The sequence below is a fragment of the Chlamydotis macqueenii genome, chromosome 18 (genome assembly GCF_036417535.1).
Source record: "Chlamydotis macqueenii isolate bChlMac1 chromosome 18, bChlMac1.mat, whole genome shotgun sequence".
In the NCBI taxonomy this organism is placed as follows: domain Eukaryota; kingdom Metazoa; phylum Chordata; class Aves; order Otidiformes; family Otididae; genus Chlamydotis; species Chlamydotis macqueenii.
Genome location: NC_141573.1, coordinates 1,634,313 through 1,653,179, shown reverse-complemented (window position 1 = coordinate 1,653,179; position 18,867 = coordinate 1,634,313). Strand labels below are relative to the sequence as shown.

At 55.3% G+C, this 18,867-nt stretch overlaps 1 protein-coding gene across 2 annotated transcripts in view; it reads right to left on the bottom strand.

The window, feature by feature from the left end:
• Positions 1-18,867, bottom strand: part of SLC39A11 (solute carrier family 39 member 11) — a 95,212-nt gene that overhangs the window by 68,404 nt on the left and 7,941 nt on the right. For both annotated transcript variants that reach the window (XM_086762278.1, XM_086762279.1), the window contains exons 2-4: positions 18,550-18,663; positions 17,489-17,527; positions 9,833-9,991 (exon numbers count right to left, since the gene is read on the bottom strand). In XM_086762278.1, the coding sequence (XP_086618404.1) occupies positions 9,833-9,991; positions 17,489-17,527; positions 18,550-18,663 (312 nt within the window). The remainder of the gene's footprint in view (positions 1-9,832; positions 9,992-17,488; positions 17,528-18,549; positions 18,664-18,867) is intronic.

Here is an 18,867-nt window from a genome sequence, read left to right as displayed (position 1 = left end):
AAAAAAAAACCACCACAAAAAAAAAACCAAACAAACCCCCAAAAAACAAACAACTTGTTAAACAAACAAAAGCTATCTCTGCAACAGCAGGAGACAGGCTTCGTGTCACCAACCTCCTCTCCGCCAGGAAGCCTGGAGAAACCTCAAAACACAACCAGCAAATTTATTTTTCAAAAGGACGGGCTGCTCCAGGCAGAGCTTTCGAGCAGACAAGTGCTGCCCACCAAAACCAGTTAGGATGCATGAACGCTTCCAGTTGTTTGCTGGGAGGAAACTCGCCTGTTACAGCCAAGCTGACAGCCAGATCCTAAGGGATATTTTCCCAAGGGCTGCCCTGCACATCACCAGCACCCCGACGCCCGCGGCTCGCTCAGCAGGACGTGGCAGAGAGGTTTGTGGCATCGAGTCAGCACGACAATATGAGATTTTAATTGCTGGCAATAAACCTTTAAGCCTCAGATGGGATTAACGAGAGCTTTTTCTCCACATGCTTATTAAAGTCTAATGGAGAGCAGCTTCGCCTCTTTTCTCTCTCCCTGCCCCCTTCTCACCTTGTATATTTGCAGCGTGGCAACATGTATTTTTACAGTGCTCTATTATGCAAGGCTTTTTGCAAGGCTAAGAGAAAAAAGCAAACAAAACTTCAATTAACAGCTCATTTTTACACAATACACTCCTCAGTAATGATTTGCTATCAGCGCAGGCTGAATTAACGGGGAAAAAGGGCGAACAAAGCGGGCGGCGGCTGCGGGGTGGGATGTCAGGAGCCCTGGGACGGGAACGGCGAGGGCTCCTCGGAGGCTGGCGGGATGCAGCGGGGCTCAGCCACCATCCATCACCCCTCAAATGACGAGCCACGCCGTGCCAGCGCTGCCTAATCGCATTAGGGTAAAACACGACTTCCTTTCGACCCGCAATTAGGGATGCGGATGTGCACCGGGCCCCACAGCACCGCTGGGGCACAACCCCTTCTCCCTGCACCCCCCCACCCAGCACCGCAGCCCCCGGGGACCCAGCCCACAGCCCGCTCACTCCCAGGGCCACGCTTTCCGCTCTTTTTCTCCTTTTCACGTCTCACACATCCCATAATTACCAAAAACAGCACCAAAGCCCAACTGCTCTGCTCGTCTGCAGGAGCCAGGGGAGCCCCAGACACCTTCCCGAAGCACGGCGCAGTGAATCCGCAGGAGAAGCCTTCACCTCCTCAGCTAGTGCAATTAATTTGTTAATTCATCACAGAAAAAAAAAAAAGAGGCGTAATAAGGGACGAGGCAGTTCCTGATTACCACCACCGAGCAGCTAACCCATTTCCCTTCCTTCGGAAGCTCAGGACGGTAAGTCTCAGACTGTCCTACGGGGCACAGCTGGATTTTGAGCTGGGGAAGGGGCTGGTTCCCCTCCAACCAGCCCCACGGGCACAGCCCATCCTAAACTTTCACGGGCAACTCGTCTGGGCGCCAGACTCTGACCGATAGAGCCTGAAGTCCAGAAATCCAGCTCTGAAACCAGCCCTCCTGGCATTTATTTTTGTGTGGTATGTACCTCACCTACAAAGTCTTGACAGGCCCTAAAAAAACCACGTACGAGATGCAAACCAGCAGCCAGACGCCTTCCCCAGCCTGCAAACAGCCTGGCACTCCGAGAGAGGACTCACACAGGCAGTTTTTCAGTTCGCGTTAGCTCCGAAGCCTGCGGACAGCAGATTAAAGTCACATCGCTTTCACCACCTCATCGATAATTACAGCACGACAGAGGCAGATAGGAAAACACACCGCGGATCGTCACACCCCAAATGCATCCCCCTGGGACCGGCACAGCCGGAGGGCACGTCGCCCCACGGCCGCGCGTGCAGGGCATCGAGTGGGTGACCCACGGCGTCCAAACACCAAGCCTCAACTGGGCTGAGCGGAAGGGAAGATTTTTTTTTCCCCAATTACCCAGCAGCATGCCATTCTCCGGCACGGTCACTAGCCTATCAATAATATACATACAATACAGTATATAATACAATATTCCACTGGATTAAGAGTAAACGTCTGGTTTACATCGCTCACCAGCGGCCACCTACAACCTGTGAGGCAGCGTGCGGCCAGCGCCCCGCGGAGCTGTTGGCACCAAAGGGCGGTCACCGAGCATCGGGGCGGTCAACGAGCATCGCCAGGCAGCCGCTCACCCATCCGCACGGAGGGAGCCGTCCTCCCCGGGGACACACGCACACGGGAGGCACAGAACAGACGTCTTCAGAGCGGGCGGCGTGTCAAGATAGGCTGGGTGAGTCAGAGTTTACCCTGAGAGCAGGCTGGCGCTGTGCTGCAGTTACAGATCCGTGCACGTATATTTTCTGTGATCTCCATGAACGCAGACTTCCTCTCCCTGACATTCACCACCCAACCAACTGCAACCTTGCTCGCTGCTTCGCTGTCACTTTAATGGCAGGTTTACTTTTCAGTGGAGGCATTAATTTGGGGTTATGCTACGAGCAAATTCAAAGGCAGATTGTAAGATCAGAGAACAGCTGAGGAACCACCATCGCACTCCGCGTGCCTGCGGATAAGCGCGGCCTCGTTCAGGTCTTCAGAGCAAGAGCGTGGATGCTGCAGCAGCGAGTCTTACCAGCGAGGGTCTCGGGGCAGCCGGCTCGTCCTCACCAACTGGCACCATGGTCACAGGAAAGGCAGGCAGACAACTCCCCACTCCTTCCCCAAGCCCACCTGGATGCGGGATGCAGAGCATTACGGCAGCAAGGAACTGAGCCTGAAGTTTCTCGAGCATCACCATCAGCTTTCAGAGCCCAGGAGGCTCCCACCAGCAGAGCCCGTCCGACCCGAAGCACAGGTGCAACCCCGGGGTGCTCCCAGCACCCACATCCCCTCCGGTCCACACCCAGCCATGAGCCCCACGCCCACACCCTGCTCTCCCCCAGGAGCTTGCTGCCTGCTTTCTGCTTATTCCAGGAGCAAAACTTAAGAAAAAAAAACCAAACAAAAAGAGTGCTCAACTTCAATCAGCAAAAAGGTCAGACGCTGCCCAGGATCCAGCAGAATGCCCCAACTGCAACGCATCTGGCTGGTATGGGGGAGATGCGGTGTTCCAGTGCACTCTTCCTTCTGGAAAATGTACCTTCTTTTATAACTCCGAGACACTAATTGAAATTCAATCAGCAAAGGCCGAGCCACAGAGGAGAGAAAAGCCCTGCGTTACACATTACCAGCTTATTACCAGTAACACCTGCTCAAGGTGACCAGTGGGGAAACAGGTGTTTATGGTGGGCACAGGTACCTGACAGAGAGGGGAAGCGTGGAGAAACGCGTATCCAGAGCAGCGATGGCAGGAGCTCATTGAATGAAGAATTAAGCCAGGTTTTCTCAGTCCACGCTTTTTTACAGCGGGACTTTTGTCACCTCCTCGCTCTCCGCGCAAGCCTGCCGTCACCGCATGTGCTGACAAACCGCTCCGATCTCATCCGCCGCCAGCGCGGTCAGCGATCGTCCCCAGAAACCCTGCGAGGGTGGGAGGGGAATCCAGCCCTGACCTGGATTCAAAACATCTCTGCTCTTCAGCTCTGGGTTTGGGGCTCCAAAGGGAATGGCTTTTTGAAATGCTTAATGCAGAGTAAGACAGAATTATAATTAAGAGCAGCTGACAAATTGCACTCTGGAAGTAAACAACTCTTTACTTCCATTAATAAAACAAAATGCTTTTCTAAAAATTAGTATGATTATAACTTTGTGCTTTTTTTTTCCCCAAATAATTTCACCCTATCTAGTAACAATGGGATTTCAATCACTAAAACCACCGCACGCGGGCGGGAGGCAGGCAGCCTCTTCACAGATCACACGGGCAGACAGATTTCAAAGAAGCCTTCAGGGGTTCCTGGGTGCCGGCCTGGAGAAGCGGGACTCCCACGGGAGACTTCCAGAGGATCCCATGGGTGGGCTGTGTGGTCAGCACCAGGTTTGAAATCCTGCGCTTGCCACCCGCCTGGGACAGGACACGAGGGATCCATAAATCCATAGCCTTCTGCAGCTGGCCTCAGGGATGAGCTGGGTTTATTTGGGAAGTTAATAAAACTCACGCCCAGGTATTATTTATTTAGAGTGGGAGGGGAAGGACCTTTCCCAGCAGAAGGCTTTGTCATGCTCCCTGACGAGGCTCCCAGAAAAGGTTTCCCTTCCTCAGTCACAGCGAGATCCTTCCTTCCTTCCAGAGCCAGTGGAAAAGAGCCAGAACGCCTCAAAAACACCCAAACCAAACAAACAGAAGGGCTGATATTTATTTTCCCCCAGGCAAAGGAAATCAGAGCAAACCAGGAATGCAGGAGTCAAGCTGCGGCTCACACAAGCCCACATCACCCGAGCCCCTCTGCTCCATCCTCACCTCCCTGCAAGGCAAAGGCAGCCCCTGCAGAAGCGGAACACCGATTCCAGCCGGATTCGGTGCCGCTCCGATCTGCCGAGGGGTCGGAAACGGCAGCGACGGCAGCGGGGCTGTCTGCCTCCTGAGGGGCTGCCTTGCAATCGTGCCTTCGCCGGTCTGCCCCTTCCCGCTTCCCGGCATCCCCATGCCAGCCCAGCTCTGGCCGGGAGGGCAATGCCGAGGCGCGGGAAGGCTTCGCGGGCAGCGGGAGACGGGATCACGGACCAGGAGAGACCGAACACAGCCTGCATGTCAAAAAGGGGCAGATTCACTTTGCACGCCCCAGACCACCAAAACCACCGCACCGGAGCCTCTTTATTTGAGTATTGTTCCAAGATTTTGGGGCCCAAGACACATAGCAGCCAAGGCGAGCTCGGGGAGATGTCACCCACGCCATGGCGCCTGGGTCTCCGGACAGCATTTCAGTCCCACACTCAAAAATTTAATAAACCAGAAAATACAGATGCCCCACGCACAGACACGTCCCTCGGTTAATGCTCCAACAGAAACAGCCCCTACCTACTACGGCAACGAGGATGTGCAGCTAATTAACTTTCTAGGAGTCACAGATGAACAGGAAAGAGCACATTAAGAACGGGAACTTGTGATGGGCACGTCTCAGAGGAATTAGCAAATTGCATAAGAGGAATCTTTATTCTGATTATAAATTAACACCAGCGACAAGACCCAGCACATTTTCACTGCCTCATGAAATAATTAACCCCTCAAAGCCAGCTCCACGCGAATCAGAAGGGAGAGCAGCATGAAAAGCTCTCCATCTTCGCCGGCTGGAAGCACGCACGCTGCAAGTGCCAAGCTGGGAGGATCACCAACGGCCTCGAAACGCACCCGCGGCACTAACGACGGCCCTGCCTCGTTACCCCGGTACACCCAGTGCGTGCTAGGAATCACTGCCTAGTGCCCCCCCAAAAAAACAGATGCTTTCCAGCTGTGGTTTAGGCCTGAGAAAGAAATCACAGTTTTAAATAACACACAACCATGCCCGGCGTGGGCACGATGGTCTCTCCTCCCCCTCCCGCAGCATCACCATCCACGCGCTATTCTCAGCTTTCCCCCGTACGTGACTTGCACAAATTTAGAAAGCAAAATACACATCCTGGAGGCACATGCCGAGCCCAGGGACAGGCACCGCCGTTGTTAAACGGGAGAGCATCCCTCGGGTATCTGTTTATCAAGTTCTCAAATCCTTCCCAGGGGTGCTCGCCAAAAATAGCCCAAAATTCACTGTGCCAAATGCCCAATCCCAGGCCATATTCCAAAAAAGCCTGCAAGCCTCGATTTGCAGGAACAGAAAAGGGCAGGAGCACAAGGCAATTATGTTTTGAGGGAGTTAACGGGATCCAGCCTCCTACTACGAACATCCACACACGCGCGCGCGCTCCGCTCTCATCCATCCCACGTGAAGATGCTCAGCCTGCTCAGGAAAACCACTATGCAGCCACAAATTGCAGCCCAAAATATCTCAAAATGCATACAGAAGGCAAGCTCCGGACCCCAGGAAGGGGTTTCACCCGCGCTGGTGCCAGCGCTGGCACCCGTGGAGCACGCGCCAACCCAGGCGAAAGGCTTTTAAAAGGCACTTTGGCTATTTGTTTTAAATCTGAGGAACGGCCCGTCCGTCACACGCTGCTTTATTGATTTACTCTGTACCCAGAAAAACAAAAACAAACCCTGTATATCTAGCTGATAAGAAAAAAAATTTTTAAATCCAATCGAGGTGGTATTTCCAGGAGAGAATTACAGCCCCGCTCCCCGTCCCCATCGTCTTTTACAGGAGAGGTATTGGCAGGCTCCTGGCGATAACCAAGTAATGGCCCATCAGCCCTCGCCCTGGGTTATACATTAACTCCTGGTCCTCCTGCAACATCTGCCCTCCTCTCCCTCACCCCCAAACCCCCGTCAGCGATCCCAGGGGAGACCCCAAGGCTGCCCCAGACCCCACAAGGCTCAGCGCCCATCCAGGTCCCAGCTGAGCCCGGCTCTCGCCGCAGACCTGCGCCCAGCACGACGGGAGCGATGGAGCTGCTCTCTGGCTGCGGACAGACATTTCTGAGCAAAATGAAGCCTGGAGGTAGAGGAGATGAAGCTGATTAAGCCTCATTATCCTATTTAGCGTAATGATGGCAGAGCCGAGAGGACATCATGCAGCTGGGGAGCGGAAAGAGTGATGTTGTTAATGGAAGCATGCGGGCAGGCAGGTACGGCCGAGCTGACGTGCAGCCCGTGATGGGTTTATCAACTCCTGCGCTGGCCAGCTTGTTTTCTCCTCTCCCCTGCCCAGTCCACCTTCCCAGTCCCACCAGCATCCCGCCTGTGATTTCCCGCTTGCTCAGAGGAGCGCTTAAGGGCAGTGATACGGAAAAGGCAGGAGCAAGCGTGCTCCTGAAAGCCAAAGCTTCAACACGAGTGCTCCACTGCGCCTGGACCCAGCATCCCACCCAAAACCCACCTGCGTGGGCACAGGAACGCTCATGGGACTCTACCAGCCTGCAGTGCTGCCAGGAGCTCTCTGGGAAGAGGGAGAGGCCGGAGCAAGAAACCCGTCACAGGAACCCAATAAAACACCACTCTGAACAAACCCAGCCCAGTCAGCAGAGCTGCGAGACAGATCTGAAGGATGAGAACAATAACACTGAATTCCAGCATTCTTACACATTGCAGAAGACCAAAACCAGCTTCTCAAAGGCTTCAGGTCCTGGCATCGAAGACCCTCAGCCCCAACCCTTTTTAGGAAAGGCAACAGCATCTCATACCCCTCGCCATCACCGGCCCCTCCCCAACCAGCAGCCTCCTCAAAACACCAGCTGAAAGCCAAGTTCTTCTTTAGAAAGTGGCCATAAGGTTAAAGCAGAGTGAAGGAAGGAGAAAAACCTGTTGCGGCATCAGCAGGGCCAGGGAGGGAAGACAGGCGGGCTGTTCGCTACTGGTGTAAGACATTCCAGAAACTACAGCAACATCCTGCTGCAGAACCAGCCCTGCCGCCTCCCCGCCACCGAACCCGGAGCAGCTGGCAAAAACCACTGTGGCTGAACACGACGTGCGAGAAGACAGTTGTCAAAATAAGGGAAAGCCTCTTTTTTTTTTTTTAAACACCCGAGGTCGGTTTCAGCAATGGCCTCGCTCCCCAAACGTGCCCGGATGCCCCGGTGCGGTTTGCTCCCCTCCGCCAGCGCTCCTCCTCCACAACCTCAGCTGGAGGATGAGCAAACACGTCAAGGGCTTCGCAGGGAAACGGCCCAAGACAAAGATGTCACAGATTAGAGCTGTCTTTGCTAAGGAACTTGATGCCTACAGCTGCTTGGCATCATTAACCAGTTTGTCCTGGAGGTTTAACCCACCCGCCAGCCCCGGCTCTGCTGCTGAGCGCCGGGCCAGCCGCCCCGTTCCCCACGGGGCTGCAGCAGGGGCGAAGCCTTGCTCCCTCCCCGCGGAGCAGGGCTGGGGCGATAAGAAGTCATTAAAAGCTTTTACTACCTGTTGTAACCCAGCAAGCCCATTACAGAGTGCCAGGCAGAGGGCAGGCCCCCTGCGCCAAGAGCAGCCTGCTAAAAACAGCTCCGTCCTCCTGCCCTCCCAGGGACAACGCCCCGCGGTCTCGCCAGCGGCCATTCCCTGCCCAACTTTAAGTTGGGGGGAAAAAAACAACCCTGAGAATTTAACTGATTTAGAGAGAAGCAAGATTTCATGGAAGTGAAATGCAACAGCTTAACCCTGAGCAGCGCTGGCTCCCAAGAGAGAAGGCTGGGCTCCAAGCGAAGGGAGATTTATCCTGAGCCAAACTCTCCTGCCGCACAGCCCCAAGCATGGCTCCAGACTGACCAGGCCCTTGCCGATTTTTCATTTCGGCACGTTCAGCTTTCACCTCTGCCCGCGCTCCCTCCACAGCAGCCCTGTAACTTTGCCAAGGCTCTGGGTACCTCGTCCTCTTCCTAAAGCATCCCAGAAATGGCATCCCCTGCCCACTGCAGAGCCTCTGCCCAGCCCCAGGAGCCGTCACCGCTCCCTCTGTGCGGGGAGCACAGGAATCTCCCACCCATCCCAGCTCCCTGACCCGTCCCACCCATCCCAGCTCCCTGACCCCGGGGGAAGGACAAACGGCATTTTGCATTTACACAAACCCTAACAATGCTCCTTGAGTCAGAGGAGGCAACGCTCCTCTCCCACTGGTATCTGAACTGGAGCTGAAGTAAAATAGAATTGTATATTTTTACATTTTTTACATATATTGCGCTGCTCCCTCTCACCACCATGCACGCTGGCTGCCATTGTCACCACCCCATCCCGTCATTGCAACACAAGAATTTCATCCCCCCCTCCCCACATTCCCATTTCAAAACGCAGCAGAGAAGAATGCCGGCCGTCAGGAAGCAGCGGGTTTCGTGGTGCAACTGTTTAACTTCCCTGTTGGGAAACGCCGGCTTCGGGCAGCTGATCAAACACCGCCCGGGCCCCGCCGGCACAGGGCGAGCGCCGCGACAGCCGACGCAGGCGAGAGATCTGGGGTTACCGACAGCAGGAGGAAAAGCAGGGTTTGATGGCAACCGGCTTCCAGGAGCCCCAGTTACCCGACGGCAGCCCCCCGCCGCATCCCGCAAAGGGTTTGGGAGCCCCGGGAAGAGCCAGGACCCGGGCAGGCAGAGCAGGAGCGGGCTCTCAGCTGCCTGACACCGCCGTCTCATTTATTTGTTCTTTACTCAAACGCATCCATTTGCGCTGGAAGTGACACACTGGAATATCAAACAATTTTCCTCATAGCTGAGGACACATCTGACTGTACCTGTGACGAGAGGCTCAGAAAGCACGGGAGCGGGGAAGGCTGACGCTGCGAGCTCCCCTGCACGCGGGGGCTACCAGCCCACACCGCTCCCCGAACGGAAAGCCTCACGCTCCTCACCCATAACCACAGACAATCCTTTTTCACTAAAATAAATTAAAAAATTTTAAAAGCTCTTTGGAAGTTTTTGAAGATAGCTTTACTAAGCCATTCCTGTGTTTTCAGCTGTAAAAATCCAACAGCTTCTGACTTATTTATTTTTTTCAATAATACTCTTAGGCCGGAGGATGGTTCATTCAATTTTGAACCGTTTAGAGGCTTGGCAGCTCTGCAAATTAAACCCCTGGGCTGAAACAGAAGGTCACACCTGAACTGTTTGCAAAAAGCGTTGTTGGTGAAAAGAACAAAAGCAGAAGTGTGAAGGAAAAAAAAAAAAAAAAAAGGGAAGAAAAAAAGAGCTCAGACAGCCTAAAGCTGCATTCAGCACTGGCAGAGCCACCCAGGGTTTTGGAGGAAACAGGGTTTCATTAAATCTGTGAGAGAAACCGATCCGTACCCAGCTTCTGTCACAGCAGAGCCAAAGGAAGAGCAAATCCCCCCAGCCCAGCAGCGCCTACTTACCAGTGCCGGCATGAGCAGGTCGGCAAAGTACACGAAAGCTGCTCCCAGAGTGAAGCCCACGGCCACCGGGAAGAAAGCGAAGGCTCCGAAGCTGCCGGATTCCTCGGCCATGTCGATAGCTGGGGCCAGGAGGGACCAGTAGGAAGCGGCCAGCATGACCTGAGAGACAGGAGGGGAGCGGTGAGAACCACACAGGCACCGACGCCGCGGGGACCCGACACGGGCTACCACACGCAGCACCGCCAGCACCTCCGCCAGCAACCCACCCTCCGGCCAGGGAGATCCCTGCGCTCGTCCCCACGGCCCACACAGCCACCACAACCCAGCAGAGCCATCAAAACCCGCTTCCCGACGAAACACATCACTGAAGGATGGAAAAGTGAGGTTTTTCCCCATTTTCACCAAGGGGGCTTCTCTGGGCTCAAAAGTCCAAGGCAGCAAACGAACCACATGAGCTCATTCGGGTGATTTTCTGTGGGATTAGCACAGCCACGACAGCCCTTCAGACGGGAACGGGAACAGCACGGGAGCAGGAAAACCGCCCTGCCCTGCCCTTGGGTGTCTGGCAGCAACAGGAGTGGGTCCCTGGCCCCACCAGCCACCACACCCCAGCCAAAGCCAAGGTGAACCAAATCCTTCCCGGGCTTCTCCACTGAGGAGGAAGGAAACACAGCCCTGATCTCAGGCAGGAAAAGAATAAAAATTGGGGAACGCCTGGAGCCAAGGAGCCGTTTCCAAGCTCGCTGAGGGCACACCACAGCTTTGCTGCGCAGCTTTAACCCGCCAAGGTTCCCACCTCCCTGCCCCAGACCAAGGCATCCGCAGCACGAGGGCTTCTGCACAGACCCACGCTTGAGCTGCTCCTGTCCCAGCGCCGAGGCTGGAGGAGAACCAGTTCTCATCCCGAACAGCAACGCCCCAGCTCCCAGCACAGACCAGTGCCACCGAAGCCCTACTGCAGTGCTTCACCAATGCCGTCTGCACCAGGAAAATAAAACGCTTGCGTAGCAGAGTGCTTTCCTCCTTGCTTGCTGCTCAGCAGGGAGGGAGAAGGAACAGCTACTCAAAAGAGGACAGAAAACCAGGATTTGGGACTCGCTGGGATCTCCAGCCCAGCCCTGCTCAGAGCTGGTTGCTTAGGGTATCACCCAGCACAGAGAACAAAGGCACCAGTTCCCTAAACTTACAGCAAAGAACACAATCTTAACATGCATTTTATCACCTTATCTCTTCCTCCTCGCCTCTGCTGCCCGAGGTACTGGGCTGGGTTAATTAAAAAGTCATCAGCCCAGCACAAGGCCCTCAGCAGCAGCCTTGGCCCCAGTTTCCCTCCCCGCAGCCGTGGGAGCTCGGCTGTGACCAGTTCTGGGGACTGGTTCCATCACACACTGGGAGAAAGCGAGTCAGCAAGACAAGCACGGATGGGCTTAAAAAAAATAAAATAAAAATTAAAAATCGCAGCGAGGATCTGTGTTGGGCTTTGGGAACCGCTCTCTACCAGCAAGGGCACCCTGCCATGGGTGGGCAGGGTCCACACCGCCTCGGGGTGGACAAGGTGATGCCCTGAGCTCTCTCCCCACCCTGCCTGCGAGCCGGGAAGCTTTCAACAGAGAAAGGGGTGCGGGATCCGGATCCCCCAGGAAGGACCAAAGCAAGCCTGGAGATGGCAGCAGGAGGGAAAGGCGACCCCAGTTCTCCATCCAGCACCCACCCTGAGCACCCCACCAAGTCCCATCTGCAGGACACTCCAAAGAGATGCCGCTCGGCTCACTCTCACAGCACAAGCACATGCCCGCGGAAGAAAAGTGCGTAACAAACTATTACGTTTTAAATCACTTCTCACAAAGGAATGAGCTGCCTATGGCTCTAGGCGCCAGTCCCTGAGGGATTGTGTAAATCTCAGCTCGCTGTGAGTAAGAAGAAAGCAGGCTGTCATGTCAGGCTTAACTTCAGCTGTCAAACTCCATATTTCAAATGCCACCTCCTTTAAAACAACAACCACACACCTCAGCGTGGAAACACAAGCAACGGGGAAAGGCTTTGCGGAATTATATTGTCATCTTATGTTAAGATATCATCTCCCCACGGAAAACAGAGGCCTGACACCGCTCAGCCTCCAGATCTCATCACCACCGAAGTCAGCAGCAGCAATCCCACCGGCTTCGCTCTACACAGGCTCCGGGGGAAGATGGTGATGGAGCTTCAAGCCACTCCAGCCGAAGGAGCAAGCTACTGGGCTTGCTTGGGAAGGAAAAGGGATTTATTCCTACACACCTTCACGCAGAGAAAGCCCTTGACCCACTGGGTGGGGGAGCTGGAAGTCACGGTCCTGCAGCAGCCAGCAGAAGTGACGACATCCCCGCGCCTCCCCTCAGCCCACCTCCGAGCTCGGGTGGGGGCTCAGGGACGTGGGCTGGCCTGGGAGCAGCTCCTGCCCACCCTGTTCAGCGTCAGAGCTGGCACTTACCCCTCTGGTTCAGCACCGTCCCTTATCAGATGATGCTCACGAACTGATAAAAGAGCAAGGATTTCTGCCAGCAATCTGATTTAAGTAACAAAAAAAAAAACCAAACCAAAACACTATTTCAAATCACTGTAATTGTCCAGCCAGGGACAGGAACCCAAACCCCACCAGTGTCACCAAGCAAGCTGGTGTCAAGGGCAAGGATAAAAGATAAAAACTCTGCCTGGGCTCTCCTCACATCAATAAAACACAAAGCCACTTGGGCAGAGGGTCCAATTTTCTGCATAAAGCCTTCCCCTCGCACCAGCCCCGCTCAGACCCAGCCAAGATGGGGAGCAGGGGACCCACCACGCGCTGGCACCGGGACACGCACCTCCTGCCAAACCGGATTTAGACATTTTCGCAGAGAGACTTGGTGCTCCAGAGCCAAGATGCAACAACACTATAAATCCACCAGCTCTTGGGAAAACAAGCGCAGTTGATGGGGGAGGAGAAAGCACGCAGAAGGCAGCTGCGTATCTAAAGCATCCCTGGGCCACAGGGAGCCCAAATCCTTCCCTGGGATACATCAGCACAACCGGAGACAAAACCCAGGCTCAGAACCCGCCTGCCTCACGCTCATACAGCCTTGCACGACAGAGAGTGACTGAACCCAGGTCTGTGTCCTCACGCTGATGGGAACCCCTCAAAACGTGCCAGGCAGCAGGATTTATCACCACGCCGTGCCCCAACACCTCTCCCAGGTCCGACGGGTCTCCATCGCCAACCCTCGGGCACCAGCATCGCCTTCCAGGCAGGGACTCGATGCGGGTGCCTGGTCCAGGCTCTCCCAAATGCTGGGGTGCCAGCACTCCTCCCCACCCGGACCACGGAGCCAGCAGCGCCCCAGCTCAGCCCACACAGCTCCAGAGCCGAACGGGAGCTTTTCTCCTGCAAATACAGAACAAAGAGGGCAACGATCCAAAGATCTTCGTTCCCAACTGCAGCTGGTCCTGCTGGACCCCACGGCAAGGAGGAGATTCCCCACGCACCCGAGTCTGGTATCGCGCCCTTGTGTTAGAATTAAAGCCCTCTCGCCTCGTCACATCCCGCGGGATCGTCGAGATGAGAACGGCAGCTCCGAGGGAAACAGCCACATCAACGGCGCGTGGACCAGAAAACCCAAGCTGCTTACGAGCAAAGGGGATCCTCTCGGCAGGACGGGAGAGAAGAGCGACGGAAGGCGAGAGACGGCAGGATGCTTTCCCTGCCAAACCTCTTAGCTTGGCTTCATTAAGGCTCCAGCGAGAGGAGCCAGCCTCAGCAGAGCCATGTGAATCACCGACGCTGTTTGAAGCGGCACTGAAAGGGAATATTCCACACCTGCCTGGTGCAGTTTAAAGAGCACATCTTTGTGATTTTCTGCTTCACCTGGGACAGAAGAAGAAATTAAACTGCGACCTAGTGAGAGGAATAGCCATGCGAGCGGCAGGGAAGGACTGCCAGCGTTTATGATGCCTGAGAGCACAGCACCACCAGGATAACACCAAGAAAACAGAAAATACCTTAAAAAAAAGCTCTTATTTAAGAACATCAAGATTTAAGAGAAAAGCCAGAATTCCACATCAGATGCCCAACCAAGCAAAGCCTTGTCTCCATGGAAACACATCACCTCAGAGGCTTTCACATACAAAACCCTCTATTATCCACGGTTTCCACAAAGGTAACTGAGGCAGAGAGAAGCCAAACGGTCAAGCATCTGAGTGGGAGTACTGGGCTGGAGGAAGCTGAGCTCCTCCACACCGCAGCAACCAGCCGCACGGGTCCCCTTCGTCAGAGATGACGCTTGTGCCGTCAGACATGGTCAGTTTGAGCCGTGCCAAAAGGGAATTTCGCTTTGCAGTCGGGATGCTCCCAGCACACACAGGCAGTGCTCCCAGCACACCCCAACTCAGGGCATGGCAATTTAAACGTGTGCCCATGCTCACACCAGCTGCCCCAGACCACATGGCACATCTGCAGCAAAGGAAGAGCCAAGATGCAGCTTTCTGGATCTCAAACTAACACCCCGCATCCCGGACCACCCTCCTTGAGGTCACCTGGACATCCCTGTCCCATGTCCTTCTCCTGGTTTGGCAGTGGCAGAGAAGGTTTTTGTTAAATCTGTTTTTATTTTGCTTTACAAGCTCCCAGAAGATAAGCAGGCAAACCATCACCAGCAAGAGAACCACCCGTTACACTCTGCTTCGCCAGCGATCCTGGTCTCGGAGAGCACCATGCACGCTCTGCAGAACCCAGATGACTATCGGGGATTCTGAGCTAAGCACTAAACCAGCAAGGTTAGAAGCAACACCTGCCCCTGAAAGCACAGGAGCAGGAGGGCTGCTGGCTCTGACAGAGCACAGGGGAAGTTTAATTAAACCCAGCAGCCCAGATTTCAAAGCAGAGAGAGGCAGAACTGAACTTCCTCTTTATCTCAGTGCTCAGAAAAACAGCCCAACCGTATCTGCGTGAGATCTACATCAAAGATACGTGTTTTAAATAGAAATTCCTTAGAGCAAGGGAAGTAGTCCGCAATCAGAGCAGCGTCGCTGTCTGAAGAAACACTTCTTACACGGAGGAAGAGAGAGAAACCAGTACAAACAGGTTTCAAAATTGGCTGCTGCACATCCCGCTTTTTCCCCTACACGAAGCCAGCCTGCCAAAGCAGAGAGAGCTCACGTTGCTCCCAAGGTTCCCTCGACATCGGTTTTGAAGCATAGGCGTGGATGTGGCAGGAACGGCCCCTTGTCCCAGCCAGGAGGGCTTCACAGCCCGTTTGGGTTCTCTCTCCCGGCACAGCCAGCCTCAGGCTTGCAGCCTGCTCAGCTCCAGCGTCACATCCCACCTCCACCTGCACACGGGGAGCTGCAGGTCAGCCACGATCCCTCCTGCCGAAGGGCTGTCCTAAACGGCCAGGTCAGGAGATGGTTTCAGCTCCAGCTTCTCCATGGACTCTTTGTGAAGCCACCAAACACGTGATCTCCCTGTCTGCAGAGGGAGGAAAGCACTTCTCACGTTATTAAACCCTTTTGGGTAAGGATGAGATAGAGACATGGCCGGTCAAGCAATTACAATGCTGCCCAGCTGGGAAAAGAAAAACTCTGCTAAAAACTCAGGGGGATCCTCTCGCCTGAGGGTAACATCCAGCAAACCCCTCCGTGGCCCCAGACAGCGGCACGGAGGAAGCGTCACGGCGCGGGGTCAAGCGCAGCCCTCGCAGGGGGATATGCCAGCCCCTTGTCAGAGACAAGGCAAAGAGCTGCGGGCACATCTGGAGAAAAACAAGCAAAAGGAAGAGTTCCAACCTCTGGTGCTTGTGCCACGTCACTGCCGCCCAAACACTCAGCCACCAAGCCAGGACCTGCGCCCAGCGAGCCCTAGAAGCAACCGTGGCACCTGGGATCTCTGGTATCTCCCTGCAAAAGAGCTGGTGCCGGCCACGCAGCGTCAGGGCAGGGCTGCAGTGACCCCGGGCGACACAGCTCACCCCAGCCAGCACCAGCTTCGGCAGCTCAGGCCCCCAAACACGACCCAGAAACCTTCACCAACGGCAGCTCGTGGGCAGTTTCTGTGGCAGCACCTTCTGCCAGCGGGACCCTGTCACCACAGGTTTCCTCACTGACGTTGCCCTGCAGACAATGCCGCAACCCCAGAAAAAAATTCCCCCTTTCCTATTCCGAGCACAGCAAATTGAAAGAAGCCGAGGGAAAAAACAAACATTCGCAGGACTTCTGCTTCACCAGGCGAGCCCCACCTCTGCCGCGCAGGATGACTCAGGGCTCCTGGCAGGGCGACGCGGTGGCTGTGGCGAGGACGGCATCACGCTGTGCCAGGCAGCACCCTTGGCCAGGGCAAACACCCCGCCGAGCCCCGCTACCTCCCCAGCGCGGGACAGCTGCACCGGCTGCTTCGAGAGACAGCGAGGCCACAGCGAGGGGCCAGCCCAGCCCGCGCCGTCCCCAGCCGCATCTCCCTGACACCACTGAAGTGGCTCCGACTCGGCTTGCAGGGCTCAGGGTGTGTCTTCCAGAGCAAACCAGCTCAGAAATCAAACCGCAGAGGAAAGCTCCAGAACAGGCAATTCCTAACGCAAGAGATTCAATTATAGATGATGGCCCGGGAATCTGCTACCACAGATGAGCTGAATTATTCACATCATTAGCAGGTCGCAGGCATGTTCCAGGAAAGCCTGCGAGGGCGCAAAGCGAGCTCTGGAGCTCTGTTTCATGTCACCCAGCACAGCAGACTCCTGCTCAGCGCAGCTGGGTTTGCTTCGGGCTTTGGAAACCACAGACTTGCCATCTCCAGAGCTGCAAACAGGCAAATTTCACCTTGATCAGCGGCGTCGCAGCATCTGGGGGTGCACAGGGAGGAGTGAGCCCCACAAGCCCCAGGCTCATGGTTCACCCCAAAACCTGGCAGCATCACCCACGCTCCAGGTGCGCCTGGAGCAGGACACAGCGAGCAGGACCCGGCAGAGCTCCGTCCACCCGCCACACACCCTGGAACACACACCTTCCACCCAGAGCACATCCTCTGGGCCAGCTTTCAGGCACAAAACACCACCTGAAGGAACACAAATGCGATTTATCAGGTCTGAACGAGCCTCCACCTGCTCCCCATCGCCCCGGAGTCCGGGCAGCAGCAGGTGGTCTGCATTCACAAGCCCCAACACAATTTCAAGCCACACAGTTTCAGGTCTTCCTTCAAGAAAAATGCAATGAGCTCCACATCTACTGTCCAGCCTTGACGTGGAGCTGTGCTGTCTTTATTCCCCCATCTCCCAAGGGCTTAAAGCACCCACACTCTGCAGGAGAGCAAGAAGCACAAAGCAAGGTTAGTCTCCGAGGCAAGGACTCTCCTGCCCATTCTCATCACACCAGTGCTCCAGGAGGAACGATTCAGAAGCCCAAGGAAGTGAGAAGAGTTCAACTCAAGAGAGCCCAATCCAGCACGACATCCTCGAGCCACCTCCACCCTCACCAAAGGGGCACCAGACCTGACAGGATGCGACCAGCCCCTCACCGTGCTCCTCCCTGCCCCACCTGCACCCCAGGCAGTTCTCCAAGAAACGCTAACACGAGCGGGCAACTAAACGACACACGGCAGGGCCTCAGGTGTCAGCAGGAGAACACGGGCAGAGATGAGGAGTAGAAGGATGCTGTACTCACCCCCGCAGCAAAGCCTAAGCTCCCATCGAGGATCCGCCTCTGGAGAAGAAAACAAACAAACAAACACACACAAAGCACATGGTTTACTCCGGGCAGAAGCAGTGCAGTGCAGCCATGCCACAAACCGCACGCAGAGGGGAAGCCGGCTGCACCGAGGTAACTTTCTTCTCCCCATCTCTGCAACCCAAGTCATTTCTGTGCTTTGAGGCAAGAGCCGCGCTCCTCGCGCAGAGGAGCCCACCGGCCCGGCGTGATGGCGCTCCACCATCACCCAGAGCCTACAGCGTACCCAGCTCCCCCAGCCCGCCGACACCGCCCAGACTGGGCTGGGCCGACCTACTGCCCACACCAGAATGCTCCGAGGAGGCAGAAAGGTAAATCAGCAGCACCCATCTGCGCGCGCTGCTCTGCATTTCCCCCTCTTGAAGACTGTGATGCCTCTAATAACAGGCTGCTAGAAACAAAACCATTAGCCTTCCAGTAACCCAGCACATACCCTGCCCACTTCACTCCCAGTGCAGTTTTTCTCTAGCACGTCGCCCTCCCCCAGGAAGAAAACCAACGTGCTGCTGCAAAGGGAATCTCACTTTGCAACCAACTCCTGAATAAATCATCACAAGAGAGAGGCATAAATAATAAATTCATCCGGGCAACTTCGAACACAACAGCAATGGGAGTCTCTAATTTTGGCACCCAAGATGACTTAACGATCAGCACTTCGCTTGTTCCAAGCATGGCTGACCCAAATCCCGCACGGGAGAAACCAGGTTAGAGGAGGAGAACCTGCTGTTCCAAACAGAGCTCTGCCCCATCTCCCAGCCGCCGTCAGCTGCGCTACGGCACGTACCACAGCCCGGGGTCAGGAATTTGATTTCCTTCTCCTCTTCTCTGTTGACACACGGGAGAGAAATAAGCTGAATTTTTCCTCCTTCTGCCCCAGGACCAACCTCAGATTCCTCGCACTTGGGACCAGGCAGCCAAACCCACCGTGAGCGCAGGGCCGCCCTCTGCCCCGGACCCCGCTCCCCTCCCGGGACACAGGACGCAATCCCGGCACCCACCTGCCCGCTGGAAAACACGAACACCAGCGCCGAGCCAGCCGCCGTCAGCCCCCAGGTGAGGAATGTCCCCAGCACCGCCTGGATCACCGGCCCGTGCCCCGGGATCATGCTGACCTAGGAGAGACGAGCTGCGTCAGCAAAAGGGCCTGGTGCTTAAAGACAGAGGACAACCCCCAAAATTCCCCCCTGGCTAATCGGGGAGCACAGCCCAAACGCCTCCCCACCAAAGGGGAACAGGTCGCTCAACCATCCTCCCTGCTACGCCTCTCTAAGGTTCTCTCTTCCCCTTAAGCAAGGCTTTGCAATTTAATCTGAGCT